The sequence below is a fragment of the Podarcis vaucheri genome, assembly GCF_965113315.1.
Source record: "Podarcis vaucheri genome assembly, chromosome: 16".
Lineage (NCBI taxonomy): Eukaryota > Metazoa > Chordata > Lepidosauria > Squamata > Lacertidae > Podarcis > Podarcis vaucheri.
Genome location: NC_138754.1, coordinates 39576764 through 39599129, shown reverse-complemented (window position 1 = coordinate 39599129; position 22366 = coordinate 39576764). Strand labels below are relative to the sequence as shown.

Sequence of the window (22366 nt, the reverse complement as noted above, 5' to 3'; positions counted from 1 at the left end):
AACTGTCGGACACGCCCATTGTGTTGGGCATGAGTTGGCTGGACAGGCACAGTCCGACACTGGCTTGGTACCAGAGACAGCTGATCTTCGGCTCCTCTTATTGCGCAGAACACTGCATCCTGCCCAGACAGGAGGGAGAGGAGGAGGAATCACAACTGCAGTTGGGAACGTTGCAAGCAGTCCCCCACAAATACGCAGACTTTCTGGAGGTCTTCTGCGAGAAAGAGGCTGACAAGCTACCACCGCACAGGCAATATGACTGCAAGATTGACCTCCTACCAGGGGCGACGCTGCCGAAAGGGAAGCTGTATTCCATGTCTGAGGACGAATTACAGGAACTCAAACAGTTCATAGATCACAATTTGCAGCGCGGTTTCATCCGGGAGTCCAGGGCAGTAGGGGGCAGTCCTGTTTTCTTCGTGAAGAAGAAAGACACGCCCCAAAAAAGACTGGTGGTGGATTTTCGCCTCTTAAACAAGATGACCAAGCCTTCTGATTTCCCCATGCCCAGGATTGACGACCTACTAGCGACGGTGCGCAAGGGACGCGTGTTCACCAAGTTGGACCTGCGAGGTGCGTACAATCTCATCCGCATGAGGGAGGGCGATGAGTGGAAGACAGCCATGTTCACGCCTCTGGGCACCTACGAATACAGAGTGATGCCGTTTGGATTGCAAAACGGTTCTCACTGTTTCCAAGCTTTCATGCATCATGTGTTGGCGGGACTCCTTTACAAGAAGTGCGTCTGCTTTCTGGATGACATCCTGATATTCTCCGAATCGCAGCAAGCCCATGACCAAGATGTTCGGGAGGTGCTGAAGAGGCTGCAGCAGCATAGACTGTACGCCAAACTGGAGAAGTGCCAGTTCGACACGACGGAGGTGGATTTCTTGGGTTACAAGTTGTCGGACAAGGGGCTAGCCATGGACAGCGCCAAGGTTCGTGCGGTGTTGGATTGGAAGAGCCCGCGCAACCGGAAGGAGGTCCAGCGGTTTGTCGGCTTCGCCAACTTCTATCGCAAGTTTATCAAGGGGTTCGCGATGCAGACGGCGGCCATTACGGACACGCTAAGCTCCAAGAAAAAGAAATTCATCTGGACGGAGCAGGCGGAGCAGTCCTTTCAAGCACTCAAGCGTCTCTTCGCGTCGGAAGAGCAACTGCTGCATATCGACCCCAGCAGACCGATGCGGGTAGAGACAGACGCGTCCGATAGAGCAGTGGGAGCTGTCCTGCTGCAAAGGGACCCACAGGGGGTCTGGAGGCCGGGAGCGTTCTACTCCAGAAAGCTCAGCAAGTCGGAGCAGAACTACACCATCTGGGACAGGGAGTTGCTGGCCATTCATGCAGCTTTCAAGGCGTGGAGGCACTTCCTGATCGGCGCCAAGCACACGGTGCAGGTCTGCACGGATCACAAGAATCTGGAGCACTGGCGCACGGCTCAGTTCCTGAACCAGAGGCAGATACGTTGGGCGGAGTTCTTTGCTGACTTCAATTTCCGAATAGAGTACGTCCCAGGCGACACCAACGTCATGGCGGATGCACTGTCCCGCAAACCGCAATACCTCGAAGAGGCGACGCCAGCGGCAGCCATGCACATCTTCGCGCCAACAGCGTGGGCGTGCGCTTCAGCCACAGTAGACCTGGATGCGGTGCGGCGGGCGTTGCAGGACGACTCCTTCGCGCAGGCGAAGATGGCAGAGGTGCACAAGGGCACGGCGAAGGGCGACGAGTTCCAGATACGAGACGGCTTGCTCTTACGTAAAGGGGCCATCTACGTGCCGGGAGACGAACTTCGCGCCAAGGTACTGCAGCAGCTGCACGACGCACCCACGGCCGGGCACTTTGGCACGGAAAAAACGGTGGAATTAGTCGCAAGGGACTTTTGGTGGCCCAGACTGAGAGGGGAAGTCGCGGACTACGTTGCGAGGTGCGACACCTGCCAGAGGGCCAAACCGGTGCACAAACCACCGGCGGGACTGCTGGAACCGCTGCAAACGCCGTTTGAACCGTGGGAGAGGGTGGCCCTGGACTTTGTTACGGATCTACCCAGCTCGAGAGGCAAGACAGCTGTACTAGTGGTGGTGGACTTGTTCACCAAGATGGCACATTTCATTCCGTGTGCGAAGGTGGCCACGGCGGAACAAACCGCCAAACTGTTCATAGATCACGTGTTCAAAGTGCATGGTCTGCCGCGGTCTATCCTGTCCGACCGCGGGCGCCAGTTCGTCTCGAATTTCTGGCAGAAGCTGATGAGTTTTCTAAATGTCAAGGTCGATCTGGCATCAGCAAGACACCCGCAGACCAACGGGCAAGCAGAGAGGGTCAATGCCATCATGCAGCAGTACCTGAGATGCTATGCCAATCAACAACCTGCGACCTGGGTGGATTACCTGCCGCTCGCCGAGTTCGCTTACAACAACACGAAGCACGTGTCCACAGGGGTGACGCCGTTCTTCGCCAACAATGGGAGGAATCCCAGAACCTTCCCGGGACGGGAGAGAGTGGGGGACGGAGAACCACAGACGGCGGACGCGTTCGCGTCAGAGTTGCAGGCGGTACACGATCAACTCAGACGGCAGCTGGAGCTAGCTAAGCACGCCTACAAGGTGCAAGCTGACAAGCACAGGCGGGTTGGCGAAGAGATCCAAGTGGGAGACTGGGTCTGGTTGGCAGCCCACGCAGTGCCGACCAGGTCACTAGCCAAGAAGAAGTTGGGGCACAAGCAAATTGGTCCGTACCAAGTCGAAGCACAGATCAACCCGGTAGCCTTCCGACTGGTGCTGCCGGAGGGTTCCAGAATGCATCCGGTGTTCCACAGGTCGGTGCTCACTCCCTACAAGGCACCTCACAGATTCCAGGAGCCAGGGACGGCACCGAGTCCGTTCCGGGAGCGGACGGAGACGCGAGGGGTGACGCAGCAAGACCCCATCAACGAGGTCACGGAGATTTTGGACTCCAGATGGGGGGAAGAGGGAGTCGAATACCTCCTAGCCAGAGAGGGCACCCGGGCCAGCGCCAATAGCTGGGTGCCAGACTACGCTTTGGAGGAACCCCTGCTCAAGGACGAGTTTCATGCCCTTTTCCCACACAGACCCATGCCAGCGAGCTTCTTCGACGACTGGCTGTTCACGCCCACACTTTCTTCCAGCGCGTTCCATGGATTCGACTCGGACGGGGAACCCGCACTGAGCACCCGTTCCCCAGAAGGATCGCCGGCGGGTTCGGCGTCAGACACCTCGTATTGGTGGGACGATCGACCGGAGGAGCAATGGCGCCGGAAGTGGCTGGAGATGCCAGGTCGAGCGACCGACGCAGAGACTGACATGGACGTGTTCGGGGAGGACCTTGGGTTCGAGCACGGCGGTACAGAGATGGAAGCGGAACAGGTCAACGTCGGCGACCGCGAGGAGGAAGACTCGGAGGTCTTCAGTTGGCGGCCAACCACGGGGAGCGAACTGTATCCGGCATTCCCTCCCGTGATGATGGAGCACCCAGCACCCACACCTGAAAGCGGGGAGGGGGGAAGGGGGGGGCTTCGAGGGGGGGATGGATGTCAGGGGTTCAGGAGCAGAGACGCAGAGAAGGGAGGAAGCAGAGAGCGAGGGGGAGGAATCCGAAGGGAAAATGAGTGATGATGACGACCCGAGATCTCCAAGCCTAAGCAGTGAGTCAGAGGACTCCCAAAAGGGAGCCCCAGTGAGCAGAGCAAGGGGGGGATCCGGGGGGACACCCCAGGAGGAAGGGAACAGAGGAGATTCAGAGAGTAGCAGCTGGAAGTCGGGACCCACGCTCATAACTGAGGGCGGCAGCAGCTGGAAGTCGGGACCCACGCTCAAGACTGAGAGCAGCAGGGAGGAAGGTAGCCAGGCATCGGGTTCCGGAGGCTGTCAGCAGGAGGGAGGGCACGAGTCAGGGGTGGTCACGCCCTCCTCAGAGAGCGAGGCAACGGTTAAGAGGAAAGTAGAGAGTTGGGCGCGCGCGCCAAGTTCAAATGCAGCGGAAGCTGGAGCAGTAAGCAGCCCGGAGAGTGAGCCAGGTCCCAAAGCCCGCCGCAAGGAGGCAGAAGGATCAGGGGGGTCAGCGTCAGAGGAGAGTAGGAGGGAGGAGGCCCAGGGGGGCAGAAGGACCCAGAGACGTAGGGAGAGGCGAAGGAGGTGGAGCAAGGCTAGGGTATTAAGCTGGTGTGCAAGAGGCGGGGACTCAGACGGGTCTTCGCCGACCTAGGGCAGAAGGTGTAGAGCTGCACGCTGCAGTTCGGAAATGAAACCTGTAACTTAATAAAGACTCTTATAAAGTGAACGCTGGCGGACTTGGTCCTATGTGAGCTGGGACTGGGTGGCAGCTCTGACATTAATGAATGTTAGAAAAATGTTGAAATGAAGTTATATGGCTTTAGTAGAAATATTGTAAGGAATTAAAGTACAGATAGGTTAATAGAATATTAAAGGGAAAAATAAGGTTAGAATGAGTTAAGATAATTAGAGGATAGAAAACAGAGAAGGATGGAAAGGAATTGCTGAAATAATTAACAGAAGTGGAATACAGAAAGGGAGGTGTGAGGAGGTCATGGAAATAAGTGAATGAAAGAAGGGATAATGAAATTGGATGATTTAACTTATTGTCTTAGTCTTGTTTTGTTAATTTGATGTGTTGTATTGTATTGTTTTTCCTTTTCTTTCTTTTCTTTTTTCTTTTGGTGTTTTTGGAAAAATAATAAAAATTTCTTTAAAAAAATAAATATTTGTTGGAACTCATATATCACAAATTTGATTTTGATTTTTTTCAGATATGGATTATTGTTTCCAATGCCAAGATGATCAATTTCCAAACAAGGACAGAGATCAATGCATCCCCAAACGCCAACATTTTCTTTCCTACGCAGAACCTTTAGGGTTCGTTTTAGCTTCCTTAGCCCTGGTCTTTTCTCTGGTCACAGCTGTGATACTTGGCGTCTTCTCTAGGAATGGGGACACTCCCATTGTCAAAGCCAACAACCGGGACCTCACCTACACTCTGCTCATTTCCCTCTTGCTCTGCTTCCTCTGCTCCTTGCTGTTCATTGGCCAGCCTCACCCAGTGAGCTGCTCTTTACGACAAGCTGCTTTTGGCATCATCTTCTCCATTGCTGTGTCTTGTGTCTTGGCCAAAACCATCACGGTGGTTCTGGCTTTCATGGCCACCAAACCAGGATCCAGGATGAGGAAATGGGGGGGGAAATCTCTCACAAACTCGGTGCTTCTTGCTTGCTGCTCCGTTCAAACCAGCATTTGTGCTGCTTGGCTCTGTACGGCTCCTCCATTCCCAGATGTGGACACGAACTCTCTGGTGGAGGAAATCATTGTGGAATGCAACGAAGGTTCTGTTGCGATGTTTTATTCTGTCCTGGGTTATCTGGGATTCCTGGCCATGGTCAGCTTCACTATGGCTTTCCTGGCCAAGAGGTTGCCGGACAGTTTCAACGAAGCCAAGTTCATCACCTTCAGCATGTTGGTGTTCTGCAGCGTTTGGCTGTCCTTTGTTCCCTCTTATCTGAGCACCAAAGGAAAGCAGATGGTGGCTGTGGAGGTCTTTTGCATCTTGGCCTCCAGCGCAGGTTTGCTGGGTTGTATCTTTCCCCCCAAATTATATATAATTCTTCTGAGGCCTGACTTGAACAGAAAAGACCACTTAATTCTGAGGAGCAAATAGGAATCAACTTGTGTTGATGCTTTTAATTTTTGCATTGTTTGCTGGCATTTATTGGAAGAAGACCAAACTAATTCCTTGTATTTCTCAGCTCCTATCCCTTTCATTCCTAGAAATAGCCTCCAACCTACATCTGTAACCAATAAAGCTGAGACCAATTTTTAACTCCATAAAGTTGTTCTGTCAGTTTGTTATCCTGTCACTATACTGATCTTCCATTCGTCGGGTGCTAAAGGTATATCCCTTCATGGGGAGAGATCAGTGTGAAACACGTAACTTCTGCCAAGGCTATATTGTATCTATTTATTGTGTAATCAAGAAAAGCTGCTGATCTCAGAATGTAGCTGCAAAGGCTGTACAACATGGCAGAACATTATGGACAATTAAGAGGTTTCATGTTTAATCCTTTCCGTCATCATCCACCTCTGGATACACATGTATGTACACGTCCATCTGGCTTCACAATGTGAAGTTGCCACATTTCCAAGTGGGGCTTCAAAACAATTGAATGACATTTGTTACCCACTGGCCCTCCTCTGCCTACAAATGAGACCCAGATTCTCTGAGTTTATCTTCTCCTTGTAGGGCAGATACAGAGTGGCTGGACTGAAGAGCATTTCAGTTGTCACGAGCACCTACAAAACCCCACACAAAGGGCTTTACAAGTGCTGTTGATGATAGTTCATAGATCAGGCTTGCAGTTTGTGTTCATGAAGCTATGGAAACCCCAACAAGCAGCTCTTGGGTTCCTTGCATAGCTCCATATGCAGCACTGTGAGGCCCCAAAGATCAGCTGATAGCAGGGGCTTGCAGAGCATCATGTTTGCTGAGTTTCAGGCCCAAGGACCAGCTGATCATTCATGTGGGGAAAATGGGTTCTCTGACATCTCTGTGATCTCGGATGATGGAGAGGTATGCTGCCCCACCCCCATGTCACCTATGACCCACATATGTCACAACCTACAATTTTTAGCACAAGAAAGTAGAATTAAGAATATTCATGATATGAAGAATACTATAGCATCCCCCCTATGGACATACAGTGGCACCTCCAGTTACTAATTTAATTTGTTCCGGAGGTCCATTCTTATCTAGAAATGGAGAAAAAGATCTGGAGCAACTCCAAGAACTCCTTTGGGAGAAACTGTGAGGACACAATTAGGGCAGTGGTGAATTGCTTACCGTAGATTACGGCATATTAAGCAACTGGGCGTATTAGACGACCCCCCAAATTTGCAGCTGCAATTTGGGGGTTCGTCTTATAAGCCCAGTCGCCTAATACGCTGGGCAGCTCCGTGCCAGGAGAAAGCCACTTGGTGCAGAGGAGAGACCACCGCCTGCTGCTGCTGCTTCCGAAGCAGTGGGGGGGGGGGTCTCCACGCGAGGCGGCTTTCTCCCAGCGTGGAGCCCGCACCACAGAGAAGATAAATTCAGAGATTCTGGGTCTGAGGTGACATTTCTAGGCGAATGAGCACCAATGGGAAATACATACCGAACAATTGTTTGGAAGTCCCACTTGGAAATGTGACAAATTCATTTTCTGAAGCAAGTGGGATGTGGCTGTGTATCTTCATGTGAATGATGACTGAAAGGATTAAAAATGTTCATTCATACTGTTTTGCCATGTTATACAGGCTTTTGCAGCAACATTCTGTGATCAGCAGCTTTCCTTGATTACATATAAATAGATATATGTATAATATAGTTTTCAAATACATATATAAAGTATAGACTTGGCAGAAGTTACATGCTTTACACTGATGATCTCTTTCCATGAAGGGATACACCTTTACTATATTAAACTAATTTCCCCACTAAAATTTCAACCATGTGCACCATAGTTATGTTTAGGATTGCTTCATAAAATAATGTTATCTTACGTTATCTTGCTGCTATTCATAAGTATAGTGACTGACAGATCAGATGATTTCTGGATTATTCTACAACCGTTCATTACAATGAACCATGGTGCTATAGACATGACAGCAGCCATCATTTTCTCAATGCGATGCAAGGCAGGCCAGCCTCCTCAGACCATCACAGGATGTCTCTGGGCTATTCACAGATCCAGTTTACAAAGTGTGCACTTATAGACACAGGTACTAGGTGCAGTGGAGAGTAGTAGGGTTATTGGGGCACTACCATGAAAACTGCCATATTTCCCCAGAAGCTCTTCTCTTAGGAATAGTAGGAAATGAAATAAATAGAAAGGACTGTAAACTTTTCCAATATGCAGTTACAGCGGCGAGAGTATTAATGGCCCAAAGATGGAAACAGGAGGAAGTACCGACCCTGGAAGAATGGAGAACGAAAATGATGGACAATGCAGAACTGGATAAATTAACTGGGAAGATTAGATATCAACGAGACCATAAGTTCATCAAGGACTGGGGAAAATTTGTAGAGTATCTGAAAAATATATGTGATGAAGAAACAACGTTCGTGGGATTTCAAGAAGCTCTGTGAAAGGTTGAGGAGTATTGTAAACAAGAAAAATAAGATTGGGAAGGTATATAAAAAGGCAGTATTCAATTTAAGAAATGTGTAACTAAAATTTGTGGTTCGAGGACCCGACCCCCGCGATGTGAAATAAATACACAAGGACACGTGATATAAGGTTAATGGGCAAGAAAAGGTCACAACTTTATTGATTACAGCAGTGAGAAGTTATTGGCTTAGCCATTGGATGTCTAAAACGAGGGGGTTTATTCACCAGTAGGTGGAGCCTGTTGATGCTAATCCAACTATAGGCTCTCCCCTGATGTCACCGAGGGTCGTGCCATGGCCTCCCGCCAAGCAGGCATCAGACAGAATACACGACCGCCAGATTCCTTTAACGGAATACCCAAAAATTGAAGGCATAGGCGATGGCCACACCTAGCCCTTCGACACACCACAACACATTATTCCAATGCCTAACCGCCACCCGAGCCGAAAAGGCTCGCCGCCAATACCCTCACAGCTGCAACCAATCCCTAATGCTGCTGATGACGCTATCCAACGAAATGTCATTCCCCTGCTCTGAGAGATGAACCCCGTCATTCCGGTACAAGGCCTGATCGCCGATCCGGATACGGTCAAGAAAAATGACTCGGCCATTCATAACGCGCACCCAACGGGCTATTGCCCGATTTAAGAGTTTCCTGGTTTTTTCAATGGCCATACAGTTCTGCGCACCGTGCCAAACAGTTCTCTTCAGGAAGGAGGACCAGAACACCGTTGTTCCGGGACACAAGGCAGCAATCTCATCCAAATCACTTTTTATGTTCCATGACAAGTCTGCATTTCTTCTGTTGGGCTGGCGCCGCAGCATTTAGGCTGCTGAACACGCCCCCTCGGAGGCACCTGGTTGGGTGCCTGCTGATGGGCGTGGGCGCCAGCCAGGTGAGTGGGGGAGGCAGGGGGCTAACGCCCCTGCTAGGGGCGGAGCTCAGCTCCCACCCGCAACCACTCCCCTCTCTTCCAGGGAGGAGAGTCTTTAACTACGGATGATTGGCAGATAAGCTGAAGGAAGTCCATAATATATAATTTGTGATAAACCTTTGGTATGGTACCATATGTATATTGTATTGAAAACTAATAAAAACTTTTATAAAAAAAGAAAAAGAAAATTCTCATATTTCCTCCCCCAAGCTACCTGCAGGACCTCAGCAAATCATGTGGTGGTTCTATTTACTGACTCTGGCTCCACCTCCCGTTGGTCTCCTTGCCTTCTCCTTCCCTAATAGTCCCCATGAGCAGCAGCTGCCACTAACTTGCTGTTTCAAGGGCTACAAGACAAAAAGTTTCAAAACAAAATCCCTGCATGAGAACATTGCTCTATATTCAAAGCACAAATACACAAGATATTTTGGAAAAAACCTGATAAATGAACTGTGCATTGTTGATGATAAAAGTTTTAATCAACTATTCATTTAATGTTTTACCACTGTTACATTCCATTGGTTTCATGTCTTATTTTGCATGGTTGCTGTATATACAGTACATAGTTAAACTATGGAAGTCACTCCCACAGGGGGCAGTGATGGCCACCAGACTAGATGGCTTTAAAAGAGCCCTAGACAAATTCACAGAGGAGAGGGCTATTGATGTCTCCTAGCCAGGATGGCTCAGCTCTGATGCCACAGTTGGAGGCAGCCATGATCCTGAATACGAGTTGCTGGAAACCGAAGGAGGGGAAAGTGTTCTTCTGCTTGAATCCTGCTTGCAGCTTTCCCTTTGAGGCATCTGGGTGACCACTGTGAGAACAGGAGGCTGCACCAGAAGGGCTATGGGCCTGATCCACTAGGCTCTTCCTGTGTTGTCATGTATTACAGTGTTTAGATTTAGATTATTCTGCAGACCACTTTCAGCACAGATTCATTTGTGAAAAAGGCTGTATACAAATAGCCAATGACAAGAGAGGGATGAAAAAGATGAAAAGGATACGAATTGAGAAATACAAGGAATTACTTTGTGTGGTCTTCTTCCAATAAATGCCAGCAAACAATGCAAAAATTAAAACCATCAAAACAAGGTGATTCCTATTTGCTCCTCAGAATTAAGTGGTCTCTGCTGTTCAAGTCAGGCCTCAGAAGAATTATGTACAATTTGGGGGCAAAGATACAACCCAGCAAACCTGCGCTGGAGGCCAAGATGCAAAAGACCTCCACAGCCACCATCTGCTTTCCTTTGGTGCTCAGATAAGAGGGAACAAAGGACAGCCAAACGCTGCAGAACACCAACATGCTGAAGGTGATGAACTTGGCTTCGTTGAAACTGTCCGGCAACCTCTTGGCCAGGAAAGCCATAGTGAAGCTGACCATGGCCAGGAATCCCAGATAACCCAGGACAGAATAAAACATCGCGACAGAACCTTCGTTGCACTCCACAATGATTTCCTCCACCAGAGAGTTCATGTCCACATCTGGGAATGGAGGAGCCGTACAGAGCCAAGCAGCACAAATGCTGGTTTGAACAGAGCAGCAAGCAAGAAGCACTGAGTTTGTGAGAGATTTCCCCACCCATTTCCTCATCCTGGATCCTGGTTTGGTGGCCATGAAAGCCAGAACCACTGTGATGGTTTTGGCCAAGACACAAGACACAGCAATGGAGAAAATGATGCCAAAAGCAGCTTGTCGTAAAGAGCAGCTCACTGGGTGAGGCTGGCCAATGAAGAGCAAGGAGCAGAGGAAGCAGAGCAAGAGGGAAGTAAGCAGAGTGTAGGTGAGGTCCCGGTTGTTGGCTTTGACAATGGGAGTGTCCCCATTCCTAGAGAAGACGCCAAGTATCACAGCTGTGACCAGAGAAAAGACCAGGGCTAAGGAAGCTAAAACGAACCCTAAAGGTTCTGCATAGGAAAGAAAATGTTGGTGTTTGGGGATGCATTGATCTCTGTCCTTGTTTGGAAATTGATCATCTTGGCATTGGAAACAATAATCCATATCTGAAAAAAATAAAATTGAAATGTGTGATATATGAGTTCCAACAAATAAGACATTAATTAGTTGGAATAAGTATCAGAGATAAGTGTATATTGAAAACTGTTTGTACAATCTCCTGTCTTTGTGCATAAACCACAATAGGTTCTACTCTGTCTTTCATTTGCAGTTAATGATCAGAAACATGGCCTTTGGTTGTGCCCTTAGCTAAAGTTGGTCACACCCAGAGAGATCTTCAGGGTGATGGAGGCTTCTTGAGAACAGCCACTTTGGGCTCAGAGGCTGGGCTGAGGACAGTTCTCCATAAGGAGACAGTTTTGTGCTTTTTTCTGGCTCACAACTAAAACTATTAACTCCTAACAATGTAGTATGTGGGAAGCAGGCAGAGAACACCAGACATATTCCACACCTATTTCCAGATATCTCCTTTGTAAAAGTTCTGGATTTAGTTTCCCCAACTGTCACTTTTTTCTTCCAGATATCAGTGCAGCTGCTCTTCTGTTCAGGAGCACTGAACTACTAATAGAGGGAAACAGTTGAAATAGACATCAGGAAGCTTATACAAAATAGCAGGTGAAGTCTCCTACCCGTTTGATTTGAAATCATCCCATGTGGACATGAAGCACAATCATAGCAACAAAATGGCAGCCCCTCCTTCTTTTTTCTGCTGTTGCCTGGCTGGCAGTGATCATTACACAAGGCAAGGGGCAGCACCTAGCCATAAAAAGAGGAGAAAATGTAGCTCTCTTGTGCCTTGTGAACAACACAGTTTTAACCAAAGAGAAGAGATCAGCTAACTGATTAACATTATTCCAGAAAGGCATGTTGTATGTGTAGATAAACTGTGATGTAAATATTGGGAGTGAATGAGAAGGAATATTGAATTTTTCATTTACATAAAGATGGAGGATAGAGAGAGGACAGATAAGACAACAGAATTTGAAATAGGTAAAGGTAAAGGGACCCCTGACCATTAGGTCCAGCCATGGCCGACTCTGGGGTTGTGGCGCTCATCTCGCTTTATTGGCCAAGGGAGCCGGCGTACAGCTTCCGGGTCATGTGGCCAGCATGACTAAGCCACTTCTGGCGAACCAGAGCAGCACATGGAAAGGCCGTTTACCTTACCTATTTATCTACTTGCATTTTGAGTGCTTTCAAACTGCTAGGTTGGCAGGAGCAGGGACCGAGCAACGGGAGCTCACCCCGTCACGGGGATTCGAAGTGCCGACCTTCTGACCGGCAAGTCTTAGGCTCTGTGGTTTAACCCACAGCGCCACCTGTGTCCCCAGAATTTGAAATACAGGGAGTTAAAAATAAGGTAACATAGGAAGCTCCACAAGACCATCAATCTTCTTTCAAAACAAATGGGTAACTTATCCTGTCCTTGTCTTCTGAGCTGTAAATCTCACTTGGTTCAGCATGATTTACTCGTACATAAATGTGCAACGCATTGAAATGTTTTGAAATCCTATATATCAGGGATGTGGAAGCACTGGTCCACCAGATGGTATTGAACTGTAACACTCATCAGTCTGAAAACCAGCCTGGCCAGTGATAAGGGAGGATGGGAGATGGTAGTCAACAATATTCCATATGCAATATAGTGGAATATATTACCATTATATACTTTCAAACCAGAACTCTAAAGAAGAAAATATCTACTTCTCACCTCATGTGCGATGGTAAAATAACATGGGTTATACTTAAACAATTTGCTAATTAATGATAAAGAATATCTACATTAACCTTATTATTTGTATTCTTAATAAAAAAATCTCATTTTTAAAAACCCAATGGTCCCACCTGATTAAAAGCTCTGTGCCATGTGATGGCTCCCTCATCCATACTGAAGTCTATGTTTTGTGAATCTTGTGGAACTATCTTTCCTACTTTCACTCGGGAGAAGGTTTGGTTTGGAAAAGTAACCCAGTTAATAATATCAAATCCAGCTGCTAATTCTCCATTCTCATCAAAGGACACTAAGTCCCCAGCACTGTTGTTGAAGGAGATACTCCTCAAGAACGAGTGCAGCTAGACAGAAGAAAACAAAGGCAAAGTTTTAAAAATGAGAGTCTTATTGATTTTACAAAGGAGAAATATCTATCAATATATTTCACACAATGGAAAGTAGTTAAAAATTGTGCAGTCTACAACATTTGAAACACATAAGTATTTCTAGCAAATTCTTAATTTTTCACAATTCTCATTTCTCTTGCTCAACTTTGCAAAGGTTTATTCTGAATAGGAAATCTCACCTGCCAAGGTTGCAGTTTTGGAGGATCGAGCCCAACTCTGCCTGCCATCATTCTGCTTTTTGGCCTGGATGAGTGCATCTGATGTAAAGAATGTGCAATGGCATAAACTGCATTATAGATACTGTAACTTTGGCCAGTCATGGTCATCTCAAAAATATGCCCAGGAAGGCTCTCCAGACTCTCATGGCCAGTGCAGGTCTTTGTGTTTTCCTTCTGCCCATTAGAAGCAGAAAATAAACAGTTGAATGCCTGTTGCCAAAAAGTCTGGAGGAACCCATCTCCATTTGGAGAGTTGGGGTTCAGGGTCTGAAGGAAGTCTTTAAATCCCTGGACTTTCTCTGTGTGAATTGCAAAAGATAAGGCACCATCAAAGACTTGTATATCGTAATACCTTTGCATTGTTTCTGAAGAGAAAGCCCACTGGGCTGTCAAAACCCACACGGTGCCTGTAGACTTCTCTGCAACATCTTCAGCTACTGAATAGAAATATTGCATCCATTTCACAACTGTAATGGTCTCAGGTTCTGCACACAGAACCAATATGTTGAATTCTGAAGCTACCAGGAAAGAGGACTTGGCCCGAATGACTTCCATGGAACTGAAATTATCTAGACCCTGAGATAAGGCTGGTAGTTTTTCACTGAAAGCTGCACAGACTCCATGCTGAGAAAGCATTGGCACTAAGGTTTTCATAAAGCTCTCTCCATTTTCATCATCGGATGCCACTATTCCTACCCATGTCCACTGGAAATATAGAAGTAGCATGACAATCCCTGCATATTGATATTTCTCATTGGGCACCGTTCGGTAGAATGTCTGGGGCTGCAGTTCTGGGCTTCTCACTGGAGCTAATACACAGTAAGCAATCTGGAGGAAGAAATCAATCCCACAAAAATTGGAGAGTTAGAGCAAACGGTTATAAATAAAGGCATCAAGTTTTCCTATACCACTAAAATAATGCAAGATCCTGACCTATACCCACAGGTTTTGTTAGTTGGGAAGAAAGAAGCACTGCTCAACTTAACTGTGGAGGTATTGTCTGTTCAGAAACTCTTTTGTACTTAGACATTGTCGTATATTTCATGAGGGGAAACGTATGGCTCTCCAGAACTTCCTGGACTCCTTGACCATTGAGCAAAAGTGGTCAGGGCTAGAGGGCATAATCAGGACAAGCATTTCCCTTGCTTAGTTTGAACTTTTGTGATGAGACACAACTAGGGTTAGGAGAGGAATTCTGTTCAATTAACATATTAATAATTTTAAAAATCTCCTGATTCAGAATTCCTGCAACAATTTGTGAGCCAAAATGCAGCTATCCTCAGACATTTGTACTTCTCTGAAATTTGCAATTCGCTTCCCCAACCAAAAGCAAAGATTTATATTCAAATGACACTGGTCACAAAAGTGCATACATTAGTGAAAATGAAATCCAAAATTATATTACATTAGGAGAAACGGCTGGGGAACCTGTGGATTATCCAGAACTGCTTACAAAAATGAGAGAAATGGACACTGATATGCTGACGAATTTTTGTGAAACCTTTTAGAAAAGAAAAAAAAGGTTATATTTTTATCTTTCACCTCCTTTTTCTGAAAAATGAGCCAAAGTAAAAGAAAGCGTGGAGCACCCAGGCGATAACTATTGTACCTGAGGCAGAAAAGCTTCACAGCCCCCACACTTACTATACCTGTGGAATCTTGTAGATGCCTAAGACAGTAGCCATGTGGAGAGAGATACCAGAAGGAAAAAACGACACATGCTTGTGGAACTGAAAAGGGTAAAAAGGAAAGAAATCCATTTGTGGCTCACAATAGCATAATGTGCATCTCCAGCAGTTGGTGGTGGGGAAGAGGACCAGGGTTTCTCTGACCTCTTGCAACTGATGTTGTGCAGCTTCCTGGGAGCAGGAGGAAGACTCCTGCTGCTGCATTTGCCCTGTTCCAACCTCCCTGCTGCTTCCCAGTGACACATGGGAGACAAAGTCAGGCAAGCACCAAAGCCCCTCTGCTCCAACCACCAAATGCTTTTGTATTATTTATATATTTTACTCTTTTTCAGAAAAATGAACCAAAGTAAAAGAAAGCATTGAGAACCAAGAAGATCATTATTGTACCCGAGGCAGAAGAGCTTGACAGCCCCCAGTCTTACTATACCTGTGGAATCTTGTAGATGCCTAAGACAGTAGCCATGTGGAGAGAGATGTCAGAGTCAAGTCCCCCAATAAAAGCTACCTTACTTTTCTTCTTCTCACATTTGAAGTTGGGGACAATCCTTTCTGTGATGGACAGAAGTTTCAGGGTGTTCTGATAAGTCATTCTTGCATTTAAGTAGCTATCAGTGATGTGAAGCCCAAAGGTCATATTTGGTACGATATTAGGATTCTTGTTTATTTCTTTCACAGCAAATACCAGGGAGAGGATATTCTGGTAGCACTTTGGTGTGTCACTAATAAAAGAGTTATACTGTGTGTCAGAGGTATTCTCCTCCTCTCCCTCTTAAGCACATTGGTAACTTCCTAGCTCACATACATGTACATAAATTGCCACATCCTTCCCTTAACTCCTTATTTCCTTTCAGCTACCAATGGACACTCATTGGATGAGAAGTTGCCAAGTCAGAAATTATGACTGGAGCCTCTCAGATAATCAGTGCTTGGTGTAGGTGGGGAGTAGAAATTAGAGCACATCAGGTGGAACAGGGTTTATTCTTCCATGGTAGCTGAGTTTCCCTCTTTCCCTCCTTCAAATAAAATTGTGGCTGTACAAAAATTACTGTAGCCAATGTTAGTCATACTAAGTGAAGGCCGATTATGATTAATAGTTCAGACTAAGTTAGGTATATTAATTTCAGTGGGTCTACTCTGTAAACCAGCCAGATAGATACTTCATTTTGGCAAAACAAGTTTGCGCCTGCTTTTTTTATTATCCAGTATGGTTTACATTGTATAGCAGCAGGTATAATCCAAAATCTATGATATTCATATGTCACATTTATCTGTGACTGTCAGAATGATAGTGATTGTGAATATCAGGATCCAGCTTTGCTGCAAAGGAAAACCGGACGTTAATGGTGTGAAAGGAAACATAGAGGGAGGTTGAAGATGAAGTTGGGAGAAAGCGGTGAGAGCCATGGGATCAGGTGATGAGAAAGCAGAACAGGCAGACGATAGAAAGCCCAAGAAGCAGAATAAAGCAACACAGAATAAGGTGACCAGATCACAAAGTAAAAAGGAGAAAATATATGTTTAACACCCCTCCTTGATAAAAGTCACAGGGAAACGTGTTCTGAGGGTACAATCGTATGACTGGTGTAATTGTAGCATACAAGAGCTCACCAAGGGTACACTATGATGGATAGAGATTTTTACTTACAAAAGTTCATCTATGAGCTTTGTGTTTGGGTGCTCATGGAAATCTTTTTCTTCAAATACAAAGCCAAAATAATTAACAATCCCTCCAATGATTAGGTCCGCACTATGATAATTCTGGTATGGAAGCTGGAAAGGCTCCATCAAGGTGCATCTATCAGAGTGTTCCTTGCTCTCAGTTGGAGGCAACTGTAGCCACAGGAAGAGAAGAATCTGCAGCAGAAATGTTTCTACCATCTTGGGGCCAACAGGGATGCTGAAAGTCACATTTTTCTCTAATCCACCATAAACTGCATTACAAGAACATTCATTGAATGACTCTGGATAATTCTGATAAGGGAAAAATGCCAATGATCTGGTCCATGAAAACCTTCACGTTTAGAATTTCTCATTTGGGTTCTAAATTACTCAGGATTTATTTTATATATACTTTCACACTCTAACATTGATTGTGTTCATTGTGTACATGGGATTTTGCAAGATGGACGGTGAAACCCAGCAATTTGAGATAATTACTAAGGTTTCTCCTTAGAGCATTGAGCTCTGTGACTTATAGTAAGATCAAAATAATGATGCATATTTGTTATTGAGTAGTTCTCTTGCAATTTCGAGTGCCCCAGGCAAGCAAGCATTCCAGCTGCAAACTGGTGCCCTGAAGGGAGCTTCCTAGTTTTCCCAACACTCTTCCTCAATCACACCTGCACCATTTCCCAAAACTGTACATGTGTTACCAATGGAGACATGATTTTCAGGGATGTTTCCTTGTACAATAGTTAAGGGAAGGGAGAATATAGTTAAAATAACACCGGCTCCAGTTGCAGGTGCAATGCAGAATGTTACATTTCCTTACAGAAATGGTTAGTGTATGCAGACATCTGTTTTTCTATACACTTCAGAAATCCCACATTGCATGGACTAACAGCTGAAACTGACTAGTTACTGCATATTAACAAATGTAGATCAATGCCTATGGAAGTGGGGAATTTCCTTTTGTCATCTTAGAGTTTTGAAAGCAATGTGAGGGACTCATGAAGGTGACAATGGAGTGGTACAATGGAGTGGACTCATGAAGGTGAAATGCAGTGGTACAACTTGAAACATACAATACATGTGGGTTGTGGCATGTAGGAAGGGAAAGGGCAGTAAGGTCATGAAATTGACAGAGTGACTGACAGAGACAAACTGAAATCCCAATATTTCCTATTTATTGGGGGGGGGGGAGGAGAGATAATATATAAGATCCTTCTTGAGTTTTTTTCACTGTTACCCCACAGCGTGAGGTTAGGTATGAGCGTTCTTGGAGCAGCACAATTGTTGCATGGTCAAACACTCTTGGATTTGCAGACAATAAAGTGTCCCTGTTGATGGAAGCACCTAAGGGAAAGGCTATACTTGGAGACTAAAGCTTGGCAGGGTTCTCCTGAGGTCTTCACGGTGTTGTTCCTAAGCAAGCAACCTGGGTTCCTATGAACCTTCCCAGTTCAATGAAAAATGGAAAGCTGGCTCAAAGAGGAATTGTGGGTTATGTGTTCCAGTGGTATTCGACCCTTCCCACTACTGGCTTATAAAAACTCATAAGGAAAAGGCAGCCAGCTGGCTCAAGATCACACTGTGATTGGTGATTTTAACCCTGATCTCCTAGGTCCACCTAATATCCCTCCACTTAATTCCACTTCCTTTAAAGAAGACATAGAAGTGAATAAGCTGGAGGAAGGCCATAGGGAGAACATAGAACATAGCACTCAACTGTTCTCTTGTGAGCAGGACATCCCAGATTTAAAGAAGTCAGCCTGGTCTCTGATTGGATCCAGGAATGTCCTGGGATCTGTGTGTCCTCCTTTGGGCAGCCACAACTGAGAAAAAAGGACACATGTTTGTGGAACTGAAGAGGGTGAAAAGGAAAGAAATCCATTTATGGATGCATAACCTGCTGAAGGAAAATAATGTATTTCAGCTACCAGTCAGGACAACTTTTGTGAAGGAATTCTACCCAAATGCAAATCCTCAAGTATGGAGAGAGGAAATCAGTAGTGGGCAAGGAGAGAAAAAGGTGAAAACAATGTGGCAACTGAGCACCACAGTGCCAGCTGAACACAAGAGCTCAAGCACTGTAGGAATTCTGGATGATACTGAAGATGGTGGCAGTAAAGAAATGTGGTTTATTACCTTCACTGAGTGCTCTCAGGCCTACTTTACATAAAGTATTAGCTGCTCTTCTTCCCATCAGAGCCTAGGGCATCTAACAATAGCCAAGTATAAAATCTACATAAGACAGTTATTAAAACCAATATAATAGTAAAAATGCAGTTGAGTAGACAGCAGAAGGAGGATCTACTTTTCATGCCCAAAGTTTTGAGAGAACTTCATCTGAAGTCCCGCAGAGCTACTGCTTGTCAGTATAGATAATACTGAGCTGGACGGACCAATAATCTGACCCCAGAACCAGGAAGCTTTCTGTGTTCCTGACATTTAGTAGTCACAAGCCTCTTGACACTGAACTTGTGTTTATGTCTAGTAACCATCAATAGATCCATAGACGCTTCGTAGATAGCACTGAGATAGAAAAATCAACGTTCTGACTCTATATAAGACAACTTCCTTATATTTAGTGAAGTTTTTAATGACTGATGTTTTACTGTATTTTTTAATGTTTTAATGTATTTTAATGATGTTTTAATGTATTTTTTATTTTTTGTTTGAAGCCGCTCAGAGTGGCTTGGGAAACCCAGCCAGATGGGCATGGTAGAAATATATTATTATTATTATTATTATTATTATTATTATTATTACTATTATTATTATTATTACTACTACTACTACTACTAATCTTGGTCTCACAGTAGCAAAATGTGCATCTCTAGCAGTTGTTGGTGGGGAGGAGGAGGAGCAGGGTTTCTCTGACCTCTTGCAACTGGTGTTGTGCAGCTTCCTGGGAGCAGGAGGAAGAATCCTGCTGCTGCATATGCCCAGTTCCAACCTCTCTGCTGCTTCCCAGTGACACATGGGAAACAAAGTCAGGCGAGTACCAAAGCCCCTCCGCTCCAACCACTACTGCAAAACTCCCCCAGATGCCTTTGTATCAGGTATATATTTTCCTCTCACACTTACTTTTTCAGAAAAATGAACCAAAGTAAAAGAAAGCTTTGCGAATCCAGAAGATAATTATTGTACCCGAGGCAGAAGAGATTCACAGCCCCCACACTTACTATACCTGTGGAATCTTCTAGATGCCTAAGACAGTAGCTATGTGGAGGGAGATGTCAGAGTCAAGTCCCCCAATAAAAGCTACCTTACTTTTCTTCTTATCACATTTGAAGTTGGGGACAATCCTTTCTGTGATGGACAGAAGTTTCAGGGTGTTCTGATAAGTCATCCTTGCGTTTAAGTAGCAATCAGTGACGTGGAACTCAAAAGTCATATTTGGTAAGATATTATGGCTCTCATTTATTTTTTTGACAGCAAACACCAGAGAGAGAGTATTCTGGTAGTACTTCAGTGTGTCACTAATAAAAGAGTTATACTGTGTGTCAGAGGTATTCCCTTCCTTGCCCTCTTAAGCACATAGGTAACTTCCTAGCTCACATGCATGTATATAATTTGCCACATCCTTCCCTTAACGCCTTATTTCCTTTCAGCAACCAACGAACACTCATTGGATGAGAATGGTGCCTCTCAGATAGTAAGGGTTTGGTGTAGGTGGGGAGTAGAGACCAGAGCACATCAGATGGAATAGGATCTATTCTTTCACGGTAACTGAGTCTCCATCCTTCTCTCCTTCTAATAAAATTATGGCTGTACCAAAAATGCTGTAGCCAATGTTAGTTATACTCAGAGAAGGCCCATTAGGATTAATAGATCAGACAAACTTAGGTGTTTTAATTGCAAGGAGTCTACTCTGCATAAAACTCAGTTGCAATACTTGGTATTATTACCCAATGGTTTACATTGCATAACAGCAGGTATAACCCAAAATCTATGATATTCATATGTCACATTCAACTGTGACTGTCAGATTAAATGATAGTGATTGTGAAAGTGAGGATCAAGCTTTGTTGCAAAGGAAAACCGGGCGTTAATGGAGGGAAAGGAAACACAGAGGGAGGATGAGGATGAAGTTGGGAGAAAGTGGTAAGAGCCATGGGATCAGATGATGAGAAAGAAGAACAGGCAGAAAACAGAAACCTCATGAAGCAGAATAAAGCAACAAAGAAGGTGACCAGATCACAATGTAAAGAGAAGAAAATATATATTTAACATTCCTACTGGGGGGAAAATCACGTGGAAACGTGTTCTGAGGATGCCATTGTATGTTTGGTGTAATTGTAGCATACTTGAGCTCACCAAGGGTACACTATGAAGGATAGGATTTTACTTACAAAAGTTCATCTATAAGCTTTGTGTTTGGGTGTTCATGGAAATCCTTTTCTTCAAATAAAAACCCGAAATAGGTAACGATTCCTCCAATGACTAGGTCCCCTCTCTGATAATTCTGGTATGGAAGCTGGAACGGCTCCATCATGGTGCATCTAGCAGAGTGTTCCTTGCTCTCAGTTGGAGGCAACTGCAGCCACAGGAAGAGAAGGATCAGCAGCAGAAAGGTTCCTACCATCTTGGGGCCAACAGGGATGCCGGAAGTCAGATTTCTATCTCATCTACCATAAACTGCATCATAGGAACTTTTATTGAATGACTCTGGATTCTTTTGATAAAGAGAAAATGCCAGAGATTTGGTCCATGAAAACTTGCACGTTCAGAATTTCTCATCTGGGCTCTAAATGACACAGGATTTATTTTATATGCACTTTCACACTCTGATATTGATTGTGTTCATGGCTTGATATAATGTACATGGGGTTTGGCAAGATGGATGATGAAACCCAGCAATTTGAGATAATTACTAAGGTATCTCCTTAGAGCATTGAGCTCTGTGACTTACAGTAAGTTCAAAATAATAATGCATACTTGTTAGTGAGTAGTTCTCTTGCAATTGCGAGTGCCCCAGGCAAGTAAGCAGTCCAGTTGCAAACTGGTGTCCTGAAGGGAGCTTCCTAGTTTTCCCAACACTCTTCCTCAAACACACCTGCACCATGTCCTGGGATCCGTGTGTCCTCCTTTGGGCAGCCACTGTTGAGGAGCACAACTTTCTGCTCTTCTCAGTGTCTAAATAAGGTTACCAATGAAAGAAGGCAGTTGTGGTGGCTGCTGGGAGAAGCCAGACTCTCCTCCAATCAGAGCACATGGAGGGAGCTGAAAAACATTGAGGTCAGAATCCTTGGCAAAACCCTGGAAATATGTCAGCTTTCCTGAAGAAGGCTAGAACAGATATACACACAACACCTGAGCCAAAATTCCACCTACTCTTGTAATCAATGAATTTGTAGCCATTTTTAATCCAGATAATTGTTTGCTGGATTGTTTAGTTTATCACATCTTACTTTAGTCGCTGCCTAGGGAGGGTGGAGCTGTAACTGGACCACAACTATCTGTCTTAGAGACAATGAAGTTGTCCACTGGGGTTGAAGTTAAAAGACCTCCCTGGCATGCAAGCCCAAGGAGGTCCTGGATTACCCAGATGACACGGCCCCCTCCCACACACTTTAGCATCACTGATGTGGTCCAAAGAAAGGCAGAGCATTAC

The 22366-nt window shown here is 45.3% G+C and overlaps 1 protein-coding gene across 1 annotated transcript; it reads right to left on the bottom strand.

Annotated features, from left to right (window-relative positions):
* Nucleotides 1-10208: 10208 nt before the first annotated feature.
* Nucleotides 10209-20101, bottom strand: LOC309521665 (vomeronasal type-2 receptor 26-like; the record flags this gene model as incomplete). Its single annotated transcript, XM_082204375.1, has 7 exons — nt 10209-11110; nt 12953-13136; nt 13361-14227; nt 15049-15129; nt 15515-15806; nt 16733-17018; nt 20023-20101. 7 exons carry the CDS (start codon nt 20099-20101, stop codon nt 10209-10211), a joined length of 2691 nt encoding a protein of 896 aa, XP_082060501.1.
* Nucleotides 20102-22366: the final 2265 nt, after the last annotated feature.